General features: G+C 46.2%; 1 protein-coding gene across 6 annotated transcripts in view; it reads left to right on the top strand.

Moving 5' to 3' along the window:
• Positions 1–716: 716 nt before the first annotated feature.
• The window catches only part of LOC129834281 (serine/threonine-protein kinase BRSK2-like), a 181560-nt gene continuing 158278 nt past the window's right edge, over positions 717–23998 (top strand). For all 6 annotated transcript variants that reach the window (XM_055899134.1, XM_055899131.1, XM_055899133.1 and 3 more), the window contains exon 1: positions 717–1190. In XM_055899134.1, the coding sequence (XP_055755109.1) occupies positions 1100–1190 (91 nt within the window). In that variant the 5' untranslated portion in view covers positions 717–1099. The remainder of the gene's footprint in view (positions 1191–23998) is intronic.

The following is a 23998-nucleotide window of genomic DNA, read 5'->3' as shown; positions in this document are numbered from 1 at the left end:
CAAGCCAATCGTGACCTTCTCTTGTGAAGCCCAGACGTAAGAGAGAGAACAAAGGCGAAACCTGGTCTTAACTTCCAATGCTCCATCCCCCTGCCCAACCCCCTTCCACGCCACTCCGCCAACCGCCAGGATGCCCGGCATCAGAACATTCCAGGCATTCCCGTGATTGGCAGATAGCAGGTTGATTGACATGTCGGACACCGCGAACACTGGGTACTGGTCAGTACAACACAACCACCTACTAGCCTAACACATAACACACAGCTGTCTGTGCGGGTCGCTACAGTAGGTTAGCGTAGCTACAGAGTGTTGCTAATACACTTAATCAGAAAGCTACTTGTTTTATTGGGTAAAGGCTAGACAAGATTTAGGATAGATTTTGTCACCAATTCTCTTTGCTGGTCACTATTCTATTATATAGTTGGTTTGTCAATGTTAATCACTTTTGTGAATATTTACAAATATGCTTGGCAAATAACAGGAGGCTACTGCGCTGATTCCCCCGTAATACTATTCTGTCACTTAGACCTGAATTAAATTAAGGGATTCCTTTATCTGGCCCGGGTTACCCCGGTGGAAGGAGTTTAAACCGGGTGAAAAGTGATTGCATTCGTTTTGTGCAGCGTGCTGATTCCCTGCTTTCGCCCGATGACGTGCCGGGCCAACCAGCCCCTGCGTTGTGCGCGCTGTGCGCATGCGTATTCATAGAACTCAGACGTTGGCGTCAGTCAGCACTAAAACACTATCTGGTTAGATTTCCCCGTCAACGGGTTGTGCCAAAGCTGTGTTCACCGCGTCTCGCTTCCTCTCCACAATACGAACACGGAGGAAAAGAACACCATGTTATCCAGATTTAAAGACGCCACATTTCAGCAGTGAAAAGAGGAGGTAGAGACAGAGGGGAGTGAACTAACAAAATAGGTTAGAAAGGGACCCAGAGAAGAGAGAATCCCACCGACCATCTGCGTGAGGCGAGAGAGAGGAGGCCAACCCGAGAGCAGCAGCCGCTGTGGAATAACATACGGTTTCCGTTGATTTGAAACGAGAATTTTGAATTGTATTTATTATTCTGTGAGACGTATTACTAAATTCCCACAAAATGTCATCTTCTGGCAAAGACAACAGCGCACACTATATGAACTATGTGGGACCTTATCGTTTGGAAAAGACCCTCGGCAAAGGACAGACAGGTTAGTCCTTGTCGCTTGTCTAAACGTGGATGATGTGAACGCACTGGTCGTCTTTAATGGGTTATGCTGACATGGGCTAGGACATATGGGCTACTCTGTAGGTTATTGTGGGTTTGGTGGATTTGATTGAGGGTGCATCACTGACGTGCGGGCTGTTTTACTTCTAGTTCCCACGAATTGCTTTTGACTCATTGCATCAATCGGGGTTGGGACTGTGCACTTGAATGTCTTATGTGGATTATCCTAACATTCTACTTCATAATAAAAGGGAATAAACTGGTCCGCTGGCTACGGTTGGGCTACATGTAGTCCACACGGCTTACGTGTGATTGTTGAAATATAATACTAATATCCCTTTAATCCTCATTGCCAGACAACGGGAAGATGGCATAGCAATGTTGTATGTTGTGGGTTTGTTACATTGTAGCGTGTCGCTGTCTTCGAACATTTGCCGGTTACAGTGTTGCATTGGGGAAGCCTGCGTTGATATCTGCCAAATGAGATAGGGCAAGCTACTGCACAAGGCTGCTGTACCAGCGGTATGGTTTAACTGCCGGTCCCTGCAATGACAAGCACTAGCACCTATCCGTGCAATTTCTGCTGCAATTACAAATACTTTTCATCCCAAACTACACGCATGGGGTGAAATGTATTTTATTAACGAAAGATTGACGTAGTCGAGTGATTTCCTGATACCTTTTTAGTATCCGGCTAAAGCAGTTTTGAATCAAATAAATAGCATATGTGGGAGGCATAGCATCCCCAAAACCACTAGGCAATGATGTGGGCACCAATGTCATGTGGGTGCCACTGTAATAAACTATAGGCGACTTCTTTTGAAAGGTCTAATAAGAAAACAAGCTGTGTGCCCCCCCCCCCCCCCCCCCCCCCCATCATCTCTGATTCTCTTCTGGGCGCGCAATATCACGCGCCTATAGAGTGGTCTCAATCAAATGATCCCATAGCCTATTGGCTATAGGCTCCGAAGTGCATGCTCAGAGAAGCACAGAGCAAAGTTATATTTCTAAGATGGCTGCTGGGATGGTGTGAATAAAACAAGGCTGCATTACACACTGCAATGGATATTCCAATCCTGAGCTCCTGCTGATCCCCCAAAATGTGTGTGCTGCCCGACCAATGCTGTACGGTGTAGGCCTACAGTGGCAGTTCAGGAGGAGAGTAAAATAATGATTTCGAAAATAACGATGGTCTAGTCCAAAAAAATGCATTATCTTGCGTGCGGACTAGCTTATAGCCTATGCACTGTTTAGTTTGAGTAGGAAAGGGGGAAGATGAGGAGGACCGGAGGTCAACTTTGATAGCTTGCCACTACTATAATTGATTTTAATCGAAACAATATGTTTGTTGCCCACGTTGCATTTATCAGAGTTATTGACCTCACAATAAGCCAGATTCGAGTAACTTACATTGTGGTGCTGAAACTTGAAGCAGCAGTCACGGCGAAATGACTTGAAAATGGACAGCTCATGGTGCTGAAAGTAGGCAACATCGAGTAGGCGTAATTCATTTAAACCATCTTCAATTATACTAGACTTTACTAACAACAAGAGGGCTTTGTGTTTGAGCCTATTTCATTCTATTCAAGAAATGAGAGGTAGGCCTTCCTGTTTCACAGAGGAAATTAGGCTGTAGGCTGCTATACATATAGAAATGTCGGCCAATTCCTCCACCCAGCATGCGCTCTTTAAATAGCCTACCTCCGTGTCAGTGAAGGGCTGTTCAGTTAAAAACCTGGACTCGAATTGCGGGGTATGAATGTACATCATAGACCTACCTTTTATTAAAGTAAACGGTGAAAGCACAGGCCTACCCATTGTTATTTTAAGATTTAGGAGATATCTTAAATACCCTGGAAAGACACGACTCTGATGCATATGGGGATAACACTGTTTCATTTCTTTGACATTCAGAAGCTGAGCTACAACCTTCCACAGCCGAGGAGAAAAACTATAATTTTTCTTGGAAAGTCATCTAATTTTGTCACTGTCTATTGATGAAGCTATTCACTCTCTGTACAATGGAAGATGTTTAAACCCAGACAGCTTGTAAGGAAATACTTGTGACGTTCTCTCGTTGAGTTAAGCCATGGAAGAAGGGTTACTGTCTGGGGTGGAAAAGTAGACCTAACTTTTGAAAGGGCCATGCTCAGATTCCTAATGACATCTCAGATGTAATTATTTGTAAACAGGGACAGTTTCGTTGCAAACAAGACACACCGATTTGGCATTAGAGAAACATGATATGAAGAACACATGTCTGTCTCTCTGTCCATTCTTAGCCTGTAGTTAGGTACTTTTTGTGGTATTATTAAAAAATATTCTGCTAATATGTAAAATGACGTAGAATTGCATGAAATGTTTGTAAAAGGCAATGTTTTTTTCTCTGACCTGCAAGTTAGATGATAGATTCATGTAATGTTTTTACTATAAAGGAGATCTTTCCACCCCTACTATTGTCCACGGTGGTTTGTGACCCCAAACCTTCGGGCCTGCAGCCCGGTGCGCTATCAAAATCCCTGCGTTGCCATGTAATGCTTACAGGAAGAAGAAGAATTTCTTAAACGGCAAATCCGAGGCTCTGGTCTATTCAAATAGTGAAGGTTAAACGGTAAGGATGTTCTCTGCTATCCACATTATGTTTTAATTATTCATTTGGGTTTAGGGGGGGGGTCGCTTTCTTTTTTTTCAAGCATTCAGGGAGTGTTTAGGTAAAATATATATTTCGCTGAGAGGTCAGATTTTCTCCATTTAATCCTTATTATAAATAACGTTCACCCCCTTAATTATTCCCAATTTTGTCTTGGCCGCTTACTGTTGATTAAGGTTTTCATACGGACTTCTGGCTGGCCTTCATATGCATCCTCTGCACTAGGAACCCTGTCAGGGTCTGTTAATTCAGTAACTAGTTCAAATCTATGTCAACCACTTCCAGGGCTATATAAAGGTGAGGGTGACATGGCTTGCATGTGTTGAACTGCGTTTATCAATATAGATCTCACGCATTAGGGTGTACATGCATACGGTATAGCCGACTGTAACACACAAACTGCAATTTTCACTCCAAAGTCAATGCTGTTTACAGTGCTATGGAAGAGAGAAAGGGGCAGAGTCCTATAGGACCATGCAGGTTAGCGAGGTCACACAGCAATTGGAACCCGTACTCTGGTCCCATTACCAGATTTATGTGCAGGCTTTATTCCCTGGAATCCTTGTATCACGGCTCAGGAGACGTCCCATGTGCAGACAGTTTGAAGTAACGAATGTTTATTACAAAATCAGGAGGCACGCAAACGACAGGTCAAGGGCAGGCAGAGGTCAGTAATCCAGAGCAGAGTCCGAAAGGTACAGAACGGCAGGCAGGCTCAGGGTTAGAGCAGGCAGAATGGTAAAAACGGGGAAAATAGGGATTAGAGAAAAAACAGGAGTAAAAGGGCTATGAGATATAGGTTTAATTCTAGACACATGAAAGGTGGGATGTATACGGGTGGTACGGGGCAACAGAAGACGAACAACAGAGGGGCTAAGAATCTTGGAGATGTGGAAAGGGCCAATAAAACGGGGGGGAAGTTTGCGGGACTCCACCCGGAGGGGCAGATCTCGAGTGGACAGCCAATACCAGGGAGCCGGGTTCCGGTGGCGGTCCGCTTGTCGTCGATATCTGGAGGTGGTCTTGAGAAGAGACGACTGGTCTCTCTTCCAGGTACGGCGACAGCGGCGGATGAACATCTGGGCCGAGGGTATGCCGACCTCTTGCTCCGGGAAGAGCGGGGGCTGAGCGGGGGCACACGAGTTGCTGGCTCCAGGTGGTGGGATTGGCAGCGACGAGGCAGCGAAGAGTCGTTTTCAGGTCTTGACTGGCTCGCTTTAACTTGCCGTTAGACTGAGGATGGATCCCAGAGGACAGGCTGGCCGACGACCCAATGAGTGTGAAGAATGCCTTCCAGAACCGGGATGAGACCATGCCCACCGGGAGTCCATGGATCCGGAAGATACGTGCTGCACCATGAACTGGGCCATCTCTTTGGCAGAGGGTAGCTTGGGGAGAGGAATGGCTGGCTTTGGAAAACCTGTCCACTACTGTCAGGATGACAGTGTTGCCATCAGATGAGGGGAGATCCGTGACAAAGTCCAGGGATATGTGAGACCAGAGACGGTGAGGGACAGGAAGTAGTTGAAGGAGACCAGCTGGAGCTTGCCGAGGAGTCTTGTTCTGCTAACTGATCATGCAGACGGTGATGTCAGGGACCATGTTAGGCCACCAAAAGGCCACCAAAAGCATTGTCGCACAAAGGCCAGGGTCCGATGGGAGCCCGGGTGTCACGCAAGCCTGGAGCAGTGGGCCCACTTCAAGACCGAGGGATGGATAGCGTCAGTGGCAAACATCCGGTTATCTGGCCTCCCCCCGGGGTTCGGGTGGGAGTGCTGCGCCTCACGGACCTGATTCTTTATTCCCCAGCTGACTGCGATTGCCAGGCACGAGGTGGATGGATGGTCTCAGGGTCCGAGGGTGCAGCCGTGGGGCTATAGCGGTGTGACAGTGCATCCGCCTTGACATTCTTGGATCCCGGTCGGTAGGAGAGGGAGAAGTTAAACCGGGTGAAAAGCAGGGCCCACATAGCTTGCCTGGAATTCAGACACTTGGAGGTGTGGAGATATTCCAGGTTCTTGTGGTCTGTCCACACAATGAAAGGATGTTCCGCCCCCTCCAACCAGTGGCTCCACTCCTCCGACACCATCTTCACCGCGAGAAGCTCACAATTCCCCACATTGTAGTTCCTCTCCGAGGCTTTAAGACGATGGGAGAAGAAAGGCGCAGGGATGTAACTTGAGTTCCAGGGCAGAACGCTGGGACAGAACAGCCCCCACTCCGACATCTGAAGCGTTGGCCACCACCACAAACTGACGAGACAGGTCAGGATGCACCAATATGGGAGCTGTGGTGAAGCGCAGCTTAAGGTCCTGGAACACCTGGTCAGCAGCTGGGGACCACATGAACAGGAACGTGGGAAAGGTGAGAGCAGACAGGTGGGAAGCCAGGTTGTTATAACCCTGGATAAAGCAGCGATAAAAGTTTTAAATCCCAGGAAACGTTGCAGCTGCACTCTGGGAGCATTGCTAAGACCAAATGGCATGACCAGATATTCGTAGTGACCACTGGCTGTGTTGAAGGCAGTCTTCCACTCGTCCCCTTCCTGTATCCGCACAAGGTGGTAGGCGTTCTGCAGGTCCAACTTGAAGATCATAGTTGCCCCCTTGAGCGTCTCGAAGACAAAGGCAATGAGTGGTAGGGGGTAGCGGTTCTTAACCATGATGTCATTGAGGTCACGGTAGTCGAGGCACTGGGGCAGAGTTTTGTCCTTCTTCTCCACAAAGAAGAACCCTGTGCCGGCGGGGGAGGCAGAAGGATGGATACACACTGCAGCTAGGGAGTTCTCGATGTAGATCTCCATAGCCTTGGTCTCCGGTCCTGACAGAGAGTACAGTCGTCCCCAGGGTGGTGTGGTGCCTGAGAGAAGGTCGATCCTGCTGTCATAGGGTCGGTGCGGAGGAAGCGAAGTGGTCCGGGCCTTACTAAGAAAAACCTGGAGGTCCTGGTACTCTGCGGGAATGGCGGAGAGGTCCGTGGCAACTTCCGAGCCCCCAGGAAGACGTTCTGGGGCAGGCTGTGCTGACTTCAGGCAATGGCTGTGGCAGAAAGGGCTCCAGCCCATGATGGCACCAGTAGTCCAGCCAATGAGGGGATTGTGTCGAATCCCAATCCCATTATCACGGGAACCTGAGGAGACGTAATAATTTGCTTGAATTGGATAGCCTCGCTGTGGTTCCCTGACACTCGTAGGTTGATGGGAGTGGTATTGTGGGTGACCTGGCCTATAGAGCATCTGTCCAGCGCTCTAACGTCCATGGGAATGGAGAGGGGCTGAGTGGGGATGCCCAGCTCGGACGCCAGAGTATCATCCAAAAAACTCTCATCGGCCCCAGAGTCGATGAGTACCAGGAGAGATTTCGACTGGTTTCCCCATAGCAGGATGGCATGGAGAGGGGTGCGAATAAGGGGAGAGGAAAAGTTATCCATATGGCCCTCCAGAGTACTCCGGTGAGCCTGGTCTTTTAGTGGGCAAGAGGACACAAAATGACCATTAGTTCCGCAAGACAGGCAACTCTTCGTGTGTAGCTTATGCAAACCTTTGGCTGGAGACAGGCTAGCTCTGCCTAGTTGCATCGGCTCGGGAAGAGGTGAATCGGCAAACTTCAGAGACTCTTGGGGGAACACGGGTAGCCTCGGGTTTTCTCGGCACCAGAGACGTCGGGGACTTCCGGGATGCCTCGGAGGCAAGGTGGAGTCCTTGGGCAGGCGAGTGGAATCGGACCTCTCCTTCCTACGTTCCCATAGCCGCCATCGATCCGGATGGTCAAGGCGATGAGCGAGTCGAGATCCGTTGGTAGTTCCCAGGCTGCTAGCTCGTCCTTATCTTCTTCTGATAATCCGTGCAGGAACATGTTAAACAGCGATTCCGGAATCAGGCACTCTCAGCTGCCAAAGTGCGGAAATCTACTGTATAGTCTGCCACACTGCGGGAGACATGGCGAAGCAACTTCTGGGCAGCCTCTCTCCCAGACAATGGAGAATCAAAAACCTTTTTCACCTCCGCCACGAACTCCTCCAGACTGAAGCATACGGCCGACTATTATTCCCACACTGCTGTAGCCCAGGTGAGAGCCCTCCCGGACATCAGCGTGATGAGGTACGCTATCTTCGAGCGGCCCGAGGGGAAGGAAGACGGCTGCAGCTCGAAGATGAGAGAACACTGAGTGAGAAACGCCCGACAGGTTCCCGACTCTCCAGCAAAGCTTTCTGGGGGAGGTAAGAGTGGTTCTCGAGAACCGGCGTGGCCAGGGGAGCCGCACTGCTAACATCCAGGCTACTGAGGGGCTGGGAGGTTACCATCGTATAGGCTGCCTGACAGACAACTTGCAGAATTGCTCCAGCAATGTGTTCAACGCGCGGTCATGGCGTTTGGCCAAGGTCTGGAACTCCTCCATAAGACCACAAAGAAACTCTTCGTGCCTTCCAATGGTGGTTCCTTGGGAGGAGACGGCGTTGCGGAGCTGGTCCGAGTCTTCTGGGTCCATCATGGCCAGTTCGTACTATCACGGCTCAGGAGTAGACCCAGATGCAGGGTCGAAGTCGCAAAAGTGTATTACAAAAACATGGGGCAGGCAAACGCCAGGTCAAGGGCAGGCAGATGTCAGTAATCCAGAGCAGAGTCCGAAAGGTACAGAACGGCAGGCAGGCTCAGGGTCAGGGCTGACAGAGGTCGGTAATCCAGGGCAGTGTCACAAGGTACAGAACAACAGGCAGGCTCAGGGTCAGGGCAGGCAGAATGTTCAAAACCGTGAAAACAAGAAAACAGGGGCTAGAGAAAAAAACTGGATCATGGGAAAAACGCTGGTAGGCTTGACGAGACAAGACGAACTGGCAGCAAACAAACAGAGAACACAGGTATAAATACACTGGGGATAATGGGGAAGATGAGCGACACCTGGAGGGGGGTGGAGACCAGCACAAAGACAGGTGAAACAGCTCAGGGTGTGACACCTTGGCTAGTATTAGCGTTGGCTCTTGCACTGATTGCACTTGATTGGTCATGGAGAGCTGCTAGTGGCATTACGTCATTCCATTCTCATATGAAGACATCCATTCGGGTCACTTTCTGTACCTGTGTCCTTGTATACCATAGGTGCTCATAGGTGCTCAGTGTGCTCAGTGTTCTTTTGGTTTAAATACCTGAGCTGACAAGGTGAAAAATCTGTCAATGTGCCCTTGAGCAAGGCACTTAACTGTAATTTGCTCCAGGGGCACCTTATTACTATGGCTGACCCAATGAAACAACACAAACTTCAACTATCCAGTGTATGTGACAATAAAACATATATTTATTTATCCACTACAACCACCTCCACCCCCTCTCATCTAGTCCTCTCTCCCCACCACCCTGCTCTCTAGCCTGGGTGAGCGGCGTCCCAGCTGCCATTAGCTGTCCAACATCTACAATCTCCATTACCAACCCCACCCCTCTCAACCATTCTTTTCTCCCTACCCCCCTGTTCTTTTGGTAAAAGGCATGCCACGTGTGTGGAGCTTGTGTCATCTGTTTCCCCCAGTAACCCCAGGGCTCCAGTGTCCACTCCAACTATGACTCCGCGTCCTGAAATGAATCTAAAGTGGAGCTGGGCTGCAAGCAGGAACGCCACTGAATGACTCTCAGTGTGTGTGTGTGTGTGTGTGTGTGTGTGTGTGTGTGTGTGTGTGTGTGTGTGTGTGTGTGTGTGTGTGTGTGTGTGTGTGTGTGTGTGTGTGTGTATGTCTTCACATGAGACGTGACAGAGAGTTTGTGTGTATATATTTCGACCATTGACAATGTGTGTTATTATTTCTTATTTTGCGCGCGTGCGAGCGCGAGCACGTGTGTGTGTTGTGCTGGCTCTCACAGAACTGTGAGGCTGACTGAGGTTGTCGATGGCTGTTATTATGAATAAACTTCCCCTGTGCTGCGTCTACAGAGAGGACAGAGAAGCCCATATGTCATCACACCAGGAGCTTAGGCAGGGGGAGAGACGTGCTTGTGTGTCTGTTTGTGTGTGTGTCTGTTTGTGTGTGTGTCTGTTTGTGTGTGTGTCTGTTTGTGTGTGTGTCTGTTTGTGTGTGCGCGCGTATCACCCCCAAGGGGACAGGATTTAAAGCGGAAGCCTTGTAGCCTAATTCCGTTTTCTACCTCAAATGAGAAACCCAGCACCTCTCCTACCCTCCTATAAGATTACAATGATTGATGTTGAGATTATCAATAGGTGCCTATATCATTGTTCAACCTACACACACCGGTTTCCTAAAAGCAAGGACTCAATCCGTGGTTGTAATGCATTCAAATGTACATCAACGGGAAACGATAACCTCTTTGTTTATTGTGGTGCTCCTAAATTAGCAACGTTGAATGGTTCATATGAATGGCAGGTTTTGGATGGGAATGTTGTGTCATTTTTCTACAGGGGCCAAACTGGAGGCGTTTTGCCAAGAAGAGCTGTCTTGCTGGGCAGACTCAGAACAATTAGTCCGTGTGTTTTCATCTGTAAGAGTTGGAGCCCCCTCTAACGCAGGCTTTCCAGCCTCATATTTGGTCCTCATTTGCGAAGTGTCCAGCAGTGTGTGTGTGTGTGTGTGTGTGTGTGTGTGTGTGTGTGTGTGTGTGTGTGTGTGTGTGTGTGTGTGTGTGTGTGTGTGTGTGTGTGTGTGTGTGTGTGTCGGGCAGCAGCAGTGGGGATGGTTGTCATGGTTTCATCTCTCCACTGACAATGGCCATGCTTTCCATCCTGGGGATCACAGCAAGACTGCAGCCGCCAAGCTTTTTATATCCTCCTCTCCTCCCCTCCCCTCCCCCTCTCTCCTTTTCTCCCACCCACCCTTACCCCCTCTCTCTTGCCTTTGCCTGCCATTGCTCCCTTCTCCCACTCTCTAACGCTACCCCCTTTCTCTTCATCTCTTCTCTCACTCTCCTATGGCCTCTCTCTCTCTCTCCCTCTCTCTCGCTCTCTCTCTATCCATTCTTGTCTCTTCCACACTCTAAGACTACCCCTCTTCTCTTCTCCCCATGGCCTACTTCCAAACTCCCCTCCCCTTCCCTCTTTCCTCTCTAGCCTCTACAGTGTTTCTTTCAGAAGCTAAGTGATCTCTAGTGGATGTATTGGCCATCTCCAGTTGTGTTGTGGGACGTAACAATGAGGCATTGGCTTCTCCTGTATGTGAGGGCATCGTGAAGTGTCTATGGAGAGGTTGGATTGGGACTGAGCACATATTTATCACTTTCTGTGGATCTCTCTGTGCTCATAAGACAGACTGCAATTTACCCATGGATGCTCCTAAATACTGAAGGGACCCAGAGGAGAGAGGGAGGGGGAGAGAGGGGATCCTCTGCCCAGATGCCTGTGTTTGGGTTCCCTGAGATACAGCTTCATTATCAGCTGGCTGCAGAGGTGTGTGCCGTCCCCTGCTCTCGATGTGTGTGTGTGTGTGTGTGTGTGTGTGTGTGTGTGTGTGTGTGTGTGTGTGTGTGTGTGTGTGTGTGTGTGTGTGTGTGTGTGTGTGTGTGTGTGTGTGTGTGTGCGTGCGTGCGGGTGGGTGCGCGCGCATTACGAAAGGGACTGCATCTCTGAATCCTATTTATTTCTACCTGTGTACTGTGCAGAACAATTATACCAAAAACTTCAACACAAGTTAATTGGTTGAAATTGGGAGCCCTCTCTTTGTACTGTGGCGATGGGTCAGTTTTATGCGATAATATTGCGAGGATTTAACTGTTTTATGCAGATATAGTGCGGTGATTGGTAAAACATCGAAGCCCTCGCATAATATGCACGGAATTGTTGATTTTGCAAAAAAAATCTGCAATCGCGGAATCCTGGAGGGACTACCTTTTGGCAAGGACAGGGTTAATAATATAAATGATTGGTTTTGTACTTTTCTCAGTGAAGGGGGCTGGTTTCCACGGTAACCCGGGGAATGCTCTCTCTCTTCTTGTTGGTTGGATGGTTGTATATACTGTATATGTGCCGTAGGTTTGTCTCTCTCTCTCTCTCTCTCTCTTGCCTTTCTCTCAACTCTGCCTGAGGGGCTTGCCTGAGCTATGTGACCCTGATTTAGCCCACTGCAGTAAAAGGTTTCACAGAATCTCCACCAACACACACACACACACACACACACACACACACACACACACACACACACACACACACACACACACACACACACACACACACACACACACACACACACACACACACACACACACCTTTCAGATGGGTAGGCAGGGTAAGTCCTATTTCTAATTCCAGGATTTTTCGATGGATCATTCATTTTGGTTCAGGCTGATGATTAGATCTCACTAATTTATCAGTCATATTATCTACTTCCTCATGTCCGTTTCTATAAAACAGATTCAAACATAAGACCCCACCATCCTCTCCTATCTTTAACCTTTGGCTTCAAGAGGAGGGAGGCTGAGCGAGACGGGAAAGAGAGAGAGATGATCTTAGGAAAATCATGCTCTTCCATACCCGGAAGGGATTGATCATGAGTGTTGACTCTTGAGGGCATGGGTGGAGGGTGGAGAGAGAACATGAGTGTGTGTAGACTGGAGTCAATACAGAGACCTCTGTTAGTGTGACCAGGAGTTGGAACGTGGAACAGGACAACATCAAACCGTCTCTTTTAATATCATGCATTTCCTCTATTTGTTGTGAAATACAGTGTTCATAAACACACAACGTCCTCTCAATGTCAACTGTGTAAATATTTGTATGAACATAACAAGTTTCAACAATTGAGACATAAACTGAACAAGTTCCACAGACATGTGACTAACAGAAATGGAATAATGTGTCACTGAACAAAGGGGGGGGGGGTCAAAATCAAAAGTAACAGTCAGTATCTGGTGTGGCCACCAGCTGCATTAAGTACTGCAGTGCAACTCCTCCTCATTGACTGCACCAGATTTGCCAGTTCTTGCTGTGAGATGTTACCCCACTCTTCCACCAAGGCACCTGCAAGTTCCCAGACATTTCTGGGGGGAATGGCCCTAGGCCTCACCCTCCAATCCAACAGGTCTCAGATGTGCTTAATGGGATTGAGATCCGGGCTCTTTGCTGGCCATGGCAGAACACTGACATTCCTGTCTTGCAAGAAATCACGCACAGAACGAGCAGTATGGCTGGTGGCATTGTCATGCTGGAGGGTCATGTCAGGATGAGCCTGCAGGAAGGATAACACATGAGGGAGGAGGATGTCTTCCCTGTAACTCACAGCGTTGAGACTGCCTGCAATGAACACAAGCTCAGTCCGATGATGCTGTGATACACCGCCCCAGACCATGATGGACCCTCCACCTCCAAATTGATCCCGCTCCAGAGTACAGGCCTCAGTGTAATGCTCATTCCTTCCACGATAAACGCGAATCCGACCATCACCCCTGGTGAGACAAAACCGTGACTCTTCGGTGAAGAGCACTTTTTGCCAGTCCTGTCTGGTCCAGCGACAGTGGGTTTGTGCCCATAGGCAACGTTGTTGCTGGTGATGTCTGGTGTGGACCTGCCTTACAACAGGTCTACAAGCCCTCAGTCCAGCCTCTCTCAGCCTATTGCAGACAGTCTGAGCACTGATGGAGGGATTGTGCGTTCCTGGCGTAACTCGGGAAATTGTTGTTGCCATCCTGTACCTGTCCCGCAGGTGTGATGTTCGGATGTACCAATCCTGTGCAGGTGTTGTTACACGTGGTCTGCCACAGCGAGGGCGATCACCTGTCCGCCCTGTCCCCCTGTGGTGCTGTCTTAGGCGTCTCACAGAACGGACATTGCAATTTATTTCCCTGGCCACATCTTCAGTCCTCATGCCTCCTTGCAGCATGCATAAGGCACATTCACACAGATGAGCAGGGACCCTGGTCATCTTTCTTTTGGTGTTTTTCAGAGTCAGTAGAAAGGCCTCTTTAGTGTCCTAAGTTTTCATAACTGTGACCGTAAATGCTTTCCGTTTGTAAGCTGTTATTGTCTTAATTATCGACCGTTCCACAGGTGCATGTTCATTAATTGTTTATGGTTCATTGAACAAGCATGGGGAACAGTGTTTGAACCCTTTACAATGAAGATCTGTGAAGTTATTTGGATTTTTACGAATTATCTTTGAAAGACAGGGTCCTGAAAAAGGGACGTTTCTTTTTTTGCTTTGTTCATTAGAACATCCTCAGTCTCAGCAGGACTTGTGTCATTCTCATCAGGACATGTCAGTCTCTGGTAGTGGTGAGGCCTCTGTGGTGAGGCTTTATGTGGTTTAAGAGCATTGCATTAGAATTACAAGGGGAAATATTTACCTTGCATTGTACTGTACAATGGATGGATGGTTTGGAATGGCTTGTGAAAGCCGCAATGCTCTGGGAAGTTTATGGTTGCGTAATGGTAATGCGTAATGGTAATGAACCACATATGTCTAGGTTTATGATTAACATTCACAATATGTGGTGTGTTTGTGTCCGTGCATGTGTGTATGTGTCATTCTCAGATTATTATAGAGGTTGTTGTTAGATCTGCAAAAATGTATGACGCAAGAAAAAACTTCTCTCGACACATGAGAAATCTTTGAACGCTTGGGAACGGAAAAGAACAAAGGGTGTTTATCATCTCTCCAGAAAGACAGAGAGATGTTATTAGTTTGATTCAATCCCCCCCCCCCCTACACACACAATTCAGTCCCCATTCAAAATCCAATTTTCCCTAACCCCTAACCATAAACCTAACCCTAAACCGTACTCTTACCCTTACCCGAACCCTAACCCTAGCTCCTAACCCTAATCCTAACCCTAACCCTAAACCTAACCCTTAACGTAATTCTAACCCTAAACCTAATCCTAACCCTAACCCTAAACATAACCCTTAACGTAATTCTAACCCTAACACTAATTCTAACCTTAACCCTAAACCCCATAGAAATAGCATTTGACACGTCCACACACACACACACACACACACACACCCTCAGCTAGCACAATCATTGCAGTCAGGTCTTGCTTGTCACTCTCTTGCCCATGGCATTCCCTCAGCTTCCCTAGGTGCTACTTAGCACACACTCCCTGAAATATTCAGGGTGTGTGAAGGAGTGTGTTGCCTCTTACGCTATACGGTGGTTTTCTTCACTCTTGGTCCTGGATGGCTGCATTGTCTGCAGGCTTTCATAATCCAGCACTAACACTCCTGCTTTATCTAACCATGAGCTTGATGTGTTTATTAGACGTGTTAAGTAAGTGTGTTAGTGCTGGGACAATGGGTGTGAGCAAAAACCTTCCGGAAACAACCCATCAAACTCAGTGGGCAAAGGCTGTTTGATGGCTGCTCTATCTTTACCGGGTACTTGCGTTTGACCATATATACCTGCACTATATAGGAAATAATCTATCATTTCAGGTGTGTGTGTGTGTGTGTGTGTGTGTGTGTGTGTGTGTGTGTGTGTGTGTGTGTGTGTGTGTGTGTGTGTGTGTGTGTGTGTGTGTGTGTGTGTGTGTGTGTGTGTGTGTGTGTGTGTGTGCTCCTCCGTATAGAACCTGACAGGATTTCTGTCAGCTCCCTGGAGATTCCACTCCTCTCTTCTCCTCCGCTCTTCTCCTCTCCTCTGTTTGAGGTTCATTACCTCTCCTGTCATTTATGTACGGGCATGTGTGCTGTATTTATCCTGGGTCAATTGTCTTTATTACCTGCTAGTCGGAGGTTTAATCGACTCCGCAACACTGCAGAGCCGTGTGCACAGCCTATTAATGACGGCCCCGGTGTGTTGGACACGTGTGTGTGTGCATTCGTTTGCGTGTGAGTTTCTGTGTCTGTGTGCATTTGTTAGCATGTGTGAGCGTGACTGTGTGTGTGTGTGCATTTGTTAAACGTGTGAAACGTGTGTAGCCTACGCGTGTATGTGCATTCCATTATGTGTGTGTGTGTGTTTTTCTTTGTGTGTGCGCCTGCATAGGTCCGTGTGCATTCATTTACAGCACCCTCGTTCATTAATGACTTAGTATTCACAGTATGCTGTGTTGTCAATGACCTTCATAGGTTTCCGTAGGAGCCAGATGAACTTAAGAGGATCAGATATAGGTAACTGCAGCACAAGGCTCTGTCCATGTTAATCATTGACACTGCTTTTGTACGTGAAAAAGACTCTGCTCTGCCAATGAGTAATATGGAGAGGTACTTTCCCTGCTAGCAATTAAGGTCACTTGGTGGTTGTTGGTGTGAAACTACTGTACTGTAAAGGAAGTTTGTTTTTAGCTAGTTTTTAGCTAGCTACAATGCTACTCATCACCTGTTAGCATTGCAGTAGACTTTCATGTGTTAACCGTAGTATCCCCAGCTGATGCTAGCTTCGTAGTCTCCCGATTTGGCAAACGCCTGCCTGACAGGGTTATCTGGCGTTCTCCACTATAATCCATTCCACCCTGGCAGGCCTGATAGCCCAGGCCATCCACCGCTAACACAGATAGCTAACAGCCAATAGCCCATCCACCACTAACACAGATAGCTAACAGTACCTCCATGGCTAATACAGAAAGCCCATCTACGGCTAATACAGCCACGTTTAACTTGGACCAATTGAAAGGCTCAATCAATAGCTGTTAATCAAATGGGTTATGGCTTCAGATAAGCTTCTTATGGCTCTGCAGACTCCTTCCCTCAGCCAAAAACGTAATGAAATTGAGCACAAATCCTCATAGGCCCTCCCTCTGCTCTCTCTCTCTCTGTTCCCTCTCTCTGCTCCTTCACTCAAGCTTCTCTCCGTCCACTCTCTCTTCGCTCCCTCCTGTCTCTATCTCTTCGTTTGGGTACTCATCCCATTCCAAAAGCAATCTGGACTTTTCCCCTGAGTCAGCACTTGTGCTGTCAAAGAGCAAAGTCAAGCGGGCGGGGAAATGATAATTTGAAGAGCTGCTTTACCTCTCTCACTTCTCTCATTCTCTCTGATCCATACCACACACCCAAGTTAATTTCTTAGGGCTTTGGATTTTTTTTGTCATCGCCATCTCACATGTAGGCTACTAGCTACACGACCTGATTCTTCCCTCCTCTTTTGAAAAGGGCATGATCATTTGTACTCTACAGGATCATGTCACACCCCCATACCATTTAGCTAACACAAAAGGAGAGCCAGCATTTGACATAGAGTCCAATAGAGATGGAAACAATTATTTGTATTTACATAATTGAATGGAAAGCTATCTATGCCATTGAAATGGATTGGAAAAAAGTCACTTTTTACATTAACTATTGAATGGATAGCCAAGTTAGCCTCCACACAGGGCCGAAGCCTTGCTAAGCCCAGAAGCATTAAGATGAAGTTGCCCATAGACACTGATCTAAGGTCAGTTTGGCATTAACCCCCAGTGGTTACACTTGGCATTTCTGGGTGGGTAAGCTGATCTGTGCCTGAGGGCAAGTACTACCCAGAGACAGTCTGTGAGCTCTCTTTGCTCTACCAGGACCCACACACTAAAGCTGAGTCGTCCACACAGACGGCCTGTGTTCTGTGTGCTGTCAGGACCCCAGCCTGCCTCGGCATAGGCGTCCTCCCAGATGGCCCGTGTGCAGCCGCATGTGCGGAGACGGAGACCCGTGGCCCTAGCACAAACATCCAATCATGTGGCATACTCAGATTAGGGGGGCGGGTGGCGAGGTGTGAGAATCACCGTTATGCCCACTTTACTGGTAATGGTGACAGGTACCACTGCTACCAGGCACATTCACTGGACACGTGTGTGTGTGTGTGTGTGTGTGTGTGTGTGTGTGTGTGTGTGTGTGTGTGTGTGTGTGTGTGTGTGTGTGTGTGTGTGTGTGTGTGTGTGTGTGTGTGTGTGTGCTCGTGCAATATGTCTCCATAACCGCACAAACCATGACCACACACAGAGAGTGTATCCTGTAGTGCAGTGTTCCCAGGGAGTGCAGAAGTATGAGAGCTGTAACCTGCAGTCTGTAGTGTGAGTGGAGCAATGGGCTGCAGTGCTGCCTTGCTGCATTACAGCAGTTGCTGCAGAGTCTCTGCGGGCACACACACACACACATCATCCAAACCACCCTCTGCATAGCAACAACATCACTTCATAGCAGTCTTACCATGTGTGTGTATGATACATTTGACACACTGTATCCTCTTTGCAGATTTCCTGTGATCTGGATGCATGGTAATATGCATCAGTGCTCCTCCCCCTGTGTATCTCCCTGTTGCCTGCCACCTTCCTGGCTGGCCCAGAAACACAGCTAGGGCATTAGTCTCCTCTCTACTCTCTACACCGTTTGTCATGTCACACAGGAAAAGGGGACTTGATTGCAATGCATTATTTGTGGGCCTATTCTTTCTGTGTTGCCCCATGTAACCATGGTTACTACACTAAATGCAAGTGTGTGTGTGTGTGTTTGTGTACTTGCGTGCATACGTGCATACGTGTGTTTGTGCTTGTGCGTATGCGTGTGTGTGTGTGTGCGTGTGCCTGTGTGCGTGTGTGTGTGAGAAATGCAAAGACAATGGCAGGTTATCAACACTGGCCAGTGTCAGAGGATATTAAAGAAGACTCCTCTTCACACACTACATAGGAATATATCCACATTGTGGTTCCCTCTGCATATTATAGGTTACATGAACCACCAGTACAGATAACCCAGCACATAAGCACTTTGTGCATACTGTGGATGTATTCTGCATACTACTACATACAGTACCAGTCAAAAGTTTGGACACACCTACTCATTCAAGGATTTTTCATTATTTTTACTATGTTCTACATTGTAGAAAAGTAGTGAAGACATCAAAACTATGAAATAACAAATATGGAATCATGTAGTAACCAAAAAAGTGTTAAACAAATCTAAATATATTTTAGATTTTAGATTCTTCAAAGTACCCACCCTTTGCCTTGATGACAGCTTTGCCTACTCTTGGCATTCTCTCAACCAGCTTCACCTAGAATGTTTTCCAGCAGTCTTGAAGGAGTTCCCACATATGCTTAAACTTTATCCAGGTTAAAGTTGGAATGCTTAATTTTGACTCACCACCTGGATTCAGTCCTATGTAGCAAAATTTGAAATCGTTTTTTTTTTTTTTTTTTACATTGGATAAAAGTAGAGAATTGTATATCATACACTGCAGTTGAGGAACAATTGGAAAGTAATTCTGCTTTGAAAGTTTTGAAAAAAATGGCCTTGAATGTTTTGGTACACCTACTGAAGATCTCTTCTTTGTCTACACCTATTCAGCATCGTTCACACCCTCCTAACCCTTAGCCCCATCTCTTTAAGGATTCACATGTGAGGCCATGTACTAAACAGAGTGAGTAGTGTAGTAAACAACAACATATTTCAAGACTAAAAGTGATAAGAGTACGAGCCTACAATAAAGAAAAACTCCAGGTAAAAATACACTTTATCTAGTCCTTGGCCTATATCCTAATCTGACTTTGGTGCAGGTCATGTTCTTCTTCACATTACCGTCTCTGGTAAGCACATTATATCAAAACTATGTTTATTTGTCACATGTACAGGATATAGAAGGTGTAAACGGTACAGTGAAATGGTTACTTGCATATTTGCGTAGTAGCAATATTAAAAACAGAAAACATATGGAGAAAATGCTTTCCCAGACACAATTGTCTAAATTGATGGGTCATGATGAAATAAACTCTATAACCACCCCCCAGCCACATCTAGCTAAGTGGATGGGTCACTATTGTCTAGACATGTACACATGTTCATGAAATACAATAGATGGCCTTAATCACACCCAGGCAAACCTGGAGTCTTTTGTTAAGACATATAGACATGTGGCTAAACAATGAACCAGCATAATCCCAACTCATACTACTACCACCAAATGGAAGAGGCATGTAGAAGGGGAAAAAAGTCAGGAACTTGTATGTCGGCCCTGTATTAAAGAACATAAATGGTTAAAGAAAAGTGTGATAAATAAAAACATATACCAATTTCATTTAAGGACCAAAAAACGGACAACTGCCATATAAATTGCAAAATAGTTGGGAAGATATTTTCGATGTACCCATTCCATGGCACATGGTTTATGAATTGATACGCAAAACAACGCCGGATTCAAAACTTAGAATTTTTCAATTTAAATTACTGTACAAAATTCTTGCAACTAATAGAATGTTATATATATGGGGGATAAAATCTTCCCAGCTCTGCAGATTCTGCTGTGAGGAGGCAGAGTCATTAGATCATTTATTTTGGTATTGTCCGTATGTAGCTCGTTTTTGGTCACAGGTCCAGGAATGGCTGAAGAATTGTAACATTTAGAACTAACGCTGCAGATAGCAATACTAGGTGATTTGAAAAGACATAGTCAGTCAATCAATAATATAATAATTATTTTAGCAAAAAAACATTTTTTACGTTTACAATCTGTAGAAGCTACGACAATAGAAACGTTCAGTACTTTTGTGAAGCATCAGAGCACAGTTGAAAAATATATGGCAAAAAGAAATCCAAAATGGATGATGTTGAGAGATAGATGGGAGGGGTTGAATGGAGCTGAAGGGTGGGACTAATAACAAGATAACCAATGTAAAACATACGGGGTCTGTAAAATGTATATAGGTTCAGAAATGTTGTGAAATAGCACAGTAACCAATAGAAATCAAACTGGATGAACATCAGAAATAGAGGAAGGACTAAAAACAAACAAAATATAACTATTGTAAAATAGATTGTGTCTGTAAAATGTGGATAAGATGTATAAACTGAAGGTAGAAGCCTAAGTGTTTATTAGTTTACTCCAATTGGGGGAAGGGTGGTAGGGTTTGCAGGGAATAATAAAGGTATATTCTTAAAAAATATGTATGTCTATATATAGGTATGTGTATGTATATATATGTGTATATGTATGCATACATGTATCTATATGGATATACATATATTTACCCAAAAATATATAAGGGATTGGAAATGATGCAGACAATTACAGTGATGGAAGCAACAATCTTTCCGCAATATTAAGATCTACCCCTTATTTATATATTTTTTTAAGTTAAGAGATGTCCTACCTACCTGAATGTGGTATTATTTGGATGTATGGTACATGAAAAGTTTAAAAAACATCTCGTATGGGTCCTTGAGACACCTACATACAACGTTTCAAGTCTCTAGATAAAACGGGGTGGCAGATATGAGGGTTTAATTAAGTGAGACCGCTTAAAACAGCAACTATAGGATATATTCTATTTGCCAGAGACCCTCTCGGCCGATGTTACCAATCTCCTTCCTTGCCAACATGTTTAAAAAGAACAGTGCCATTCTTTTTGACCAAGTTACTCACGGCCTCTAGTTTCTGTGTGACGAATTAGAAAAAAAGTTACCAATCTATGCTTGAGTTATTTGACCATGTCAAGATTTTTTTAAATCTAAGAATAATAATAGGTTTTGCTGTGAACCCCTAACAACAAAGGCGCTGGGGTGAGCAGTGGCGCTATTTCCCCAAATGCGGCTTCGACCTTTAAGGCAGTTTGGATTATTGCTTGAATGTGAATTGGTCAATAAGTTAGCTGTGAATAGGTTACCCTTCCATCAGAAACATACAGCTCCGTACCTTAACTAGAGAAATGAAAACGTTCAATATCCTGTGAAATATTTATTGACTAAATGCATGTAGCCATCATTCACTGTCATGCATGCTCACACACATGGAGGTACACACGCACACACACACACACACACACACACACACACACACACACACACACACACACACACACACACACACGCACACACGCGCACACACGCGCACACACGCGCACACACGCGCACACACGCGCACACACACGCACACACACGCACACACACGCACACTGGTATGGCAGGTCACAGACAGACAGGAGACGCTGGGAGTCTGATGCGGTTTACCACCTTGCTCCTGGCATCGTGCCACGCTGTGCGCACGATGCAGCGAGGGGCGACGCCAAGGTCACCCAACAGCATGGTGCCAATGTCAGTGGCATGGACAGGTGCCACTTGTACCACACACTGTGCTGTGTGTGTGTCTGTCTGTCTAAGCCTGGGCTGTGTGTGGTTGTGTGAGCTGGTTTGACACTTTTTGTCAAGGCATCTACTGTCATTGTTTTTTCGTGTGTGTAGACTTTGATCCCAGCAATATGGACAGTCTCTTCTCTTTGGGTACCATAGAAGTACAACGTTACCATTAAATCTACGGTATCAGCTTGGAGAGAGAGATAAGGATGGATACATTAGAGGCCCCAGTCAGACTAGTGTAAGCCTGGTAGTGCTGGGGGAGTGTCATTACTGGCATTGTCACACGGGATATAATTGGCCATGTCAGATTGCCAATCAAGCTCGAATGAATAACCCGGGACCAATGACAGATGATTGCATCATCGCTGGGAATCTCCCCCAGGGTTGGACCAATAGAGCTCACCAGCTTCTAGGCTTAAAACTCAGAAATGTGTTACCTCTGGATCGTTCAGCCATTTCTATGGCAAAAAGTAAGGGGGAACAAATATGATTTTGGGATGAACGCAGAAAATAAGGTCTGGGGCTTAGGTGATTTTATACCTTTTGTTCTATGAGATAATATAAGTCAGTTAACATGACCTTTATGAATTATGAAGCCTTCATGTGCTTTTTTCAATGACATAAATGCTTCGAAATTCACAAAAAGTGACGTTAGCTGATGGAGATTATCTCATAGAAATGTATAAGATCTCCTAAGCCTGTGTTTACCATAAACCTTATTTTCAACGTTTATGCAAAACCTGTACAAAAACTCCATTCATTTTGCAATAGGCTTTGTACAACAAATCATGGCAGTTAGTTAGTGTTAGTGCCTACAAAAAGACACCATTACTATGCCCTGGCTGTCACGATCGTTATAAGGAGTGGACCAAGATGAAGCGTGGTATGTTTCCATCCTTTTATTTGGAAGAGAAACTTAAAGAACAAAAACAGTCACGAGAACAAACGAAACGTGAAGCTCAAAGTAGGGCTAACAGGCAACTATACCTAGACAAGATCCCACAAAGCACAATGGGGAAATGGCTACTTAAATATGAACCCCATTCAGAGACAACGATACACAGCTGCCTCTGATTGGGAACCATACCAGGCCAACATAGACATATAATTCCCCTAGATAACCCACCCTTAATCACACCCCGACCTAACCAACATAGAGAATAAACAGCTCTCTATGGTCAGGGCGTGACACTGGCTCCATCATGGCCTCCATTAAAACCCTCCCTTTCTTTTGCTTAATTTTTTTTCTCTCTGTCCTTTCTTTTCTTAATTTTACCTCTCTTTTTCTTTTCTCTTTCTCTATGCCTCTATCTTGTTTTGTCTCTCGCTTTCCTCCTTCTCTCTGTCCATAATGGCGCCGGACGGGATGGCTGCCTTTATACGGACTCCTAACCAACTGTGCTATTTTGTTAGTTTTTTCACATTGTTTGTACCTTATTATGTACATAAAGTTGCTGCTACTGTCTCTTATGACCGAAAATAGATTCTGGACATCAGAACAGCGATTACTCACCTCGAACTGGACAAATATTTTTCTTTAATGAGTCCGACGTGAAGGATATACTGCTTTCTGGAGAACAGGCCCATTCACATGAAGAAAAGGCAGAGATACCGAAAGAGAAGGTTGGGATGCCTTGTTAGGATTCGTATGCGAGTGATAAATCGCCACTACCATCGGTTCTATTGGCCAACGTGCAATCACTGGAAAACAAAATCGATGATCTACAGTCGAGACTATCGTACCAACCGGACATTAAAAACTGTAATATCTTATGTTTCACAGAGTCGTGGCTGAAGGGCAAAATGGATAATATAGAGCTGGCTGGCTTCTCTGTGTATCGCTAAGACAGAGTAGCTACGTCTGTTAAGACGAGGGGCGGGGGTGTGTGTCTATTTGTCAATAACTGCTAGTGCGCAATGTTTAATGTTAAAGACGTCTCGAGGTATTGCTCGCCTGAGGTAGAGTACCACATGATAAGCTGTAGACACAGCCTATAGGGAGGAGGTCAAAGACCTGTCAGTGTGGTGTCAGGCCAACAACCTCTCCCTCACTGTGAGCAAGACAAAGGAGATGATTGTAGACTACAGGAAAAGGAGGACCGGCTAGGCCCCCATTACCATCGACGGGGCTGTAGTGAAGCGTTTCTAGTTCCTTGGTGTCCACATCACCAACAAAGC

Source organism: Salvelinus fontinalis, chromosome 35 (genome assembly GCF_029448725.1).
Source record: "Salvelinus fontinalis isolate EN_2023a chromosome 35, ASM2944872v1, whole genome shotgun sequence".
Taxonomy (NCBI): domain Eukaryota; kingdom Metazoa; phylum Chordata; class Actinopteri; order Salmoniformes; family Salmonidae; genus Salvelinus; species Salvelinus fontinalis.
The sequence above is the reverse complement of the archived record's forward strand: the minus strand, read 5'-3'. Positions and strand labels throughout refer to the sequence as shown.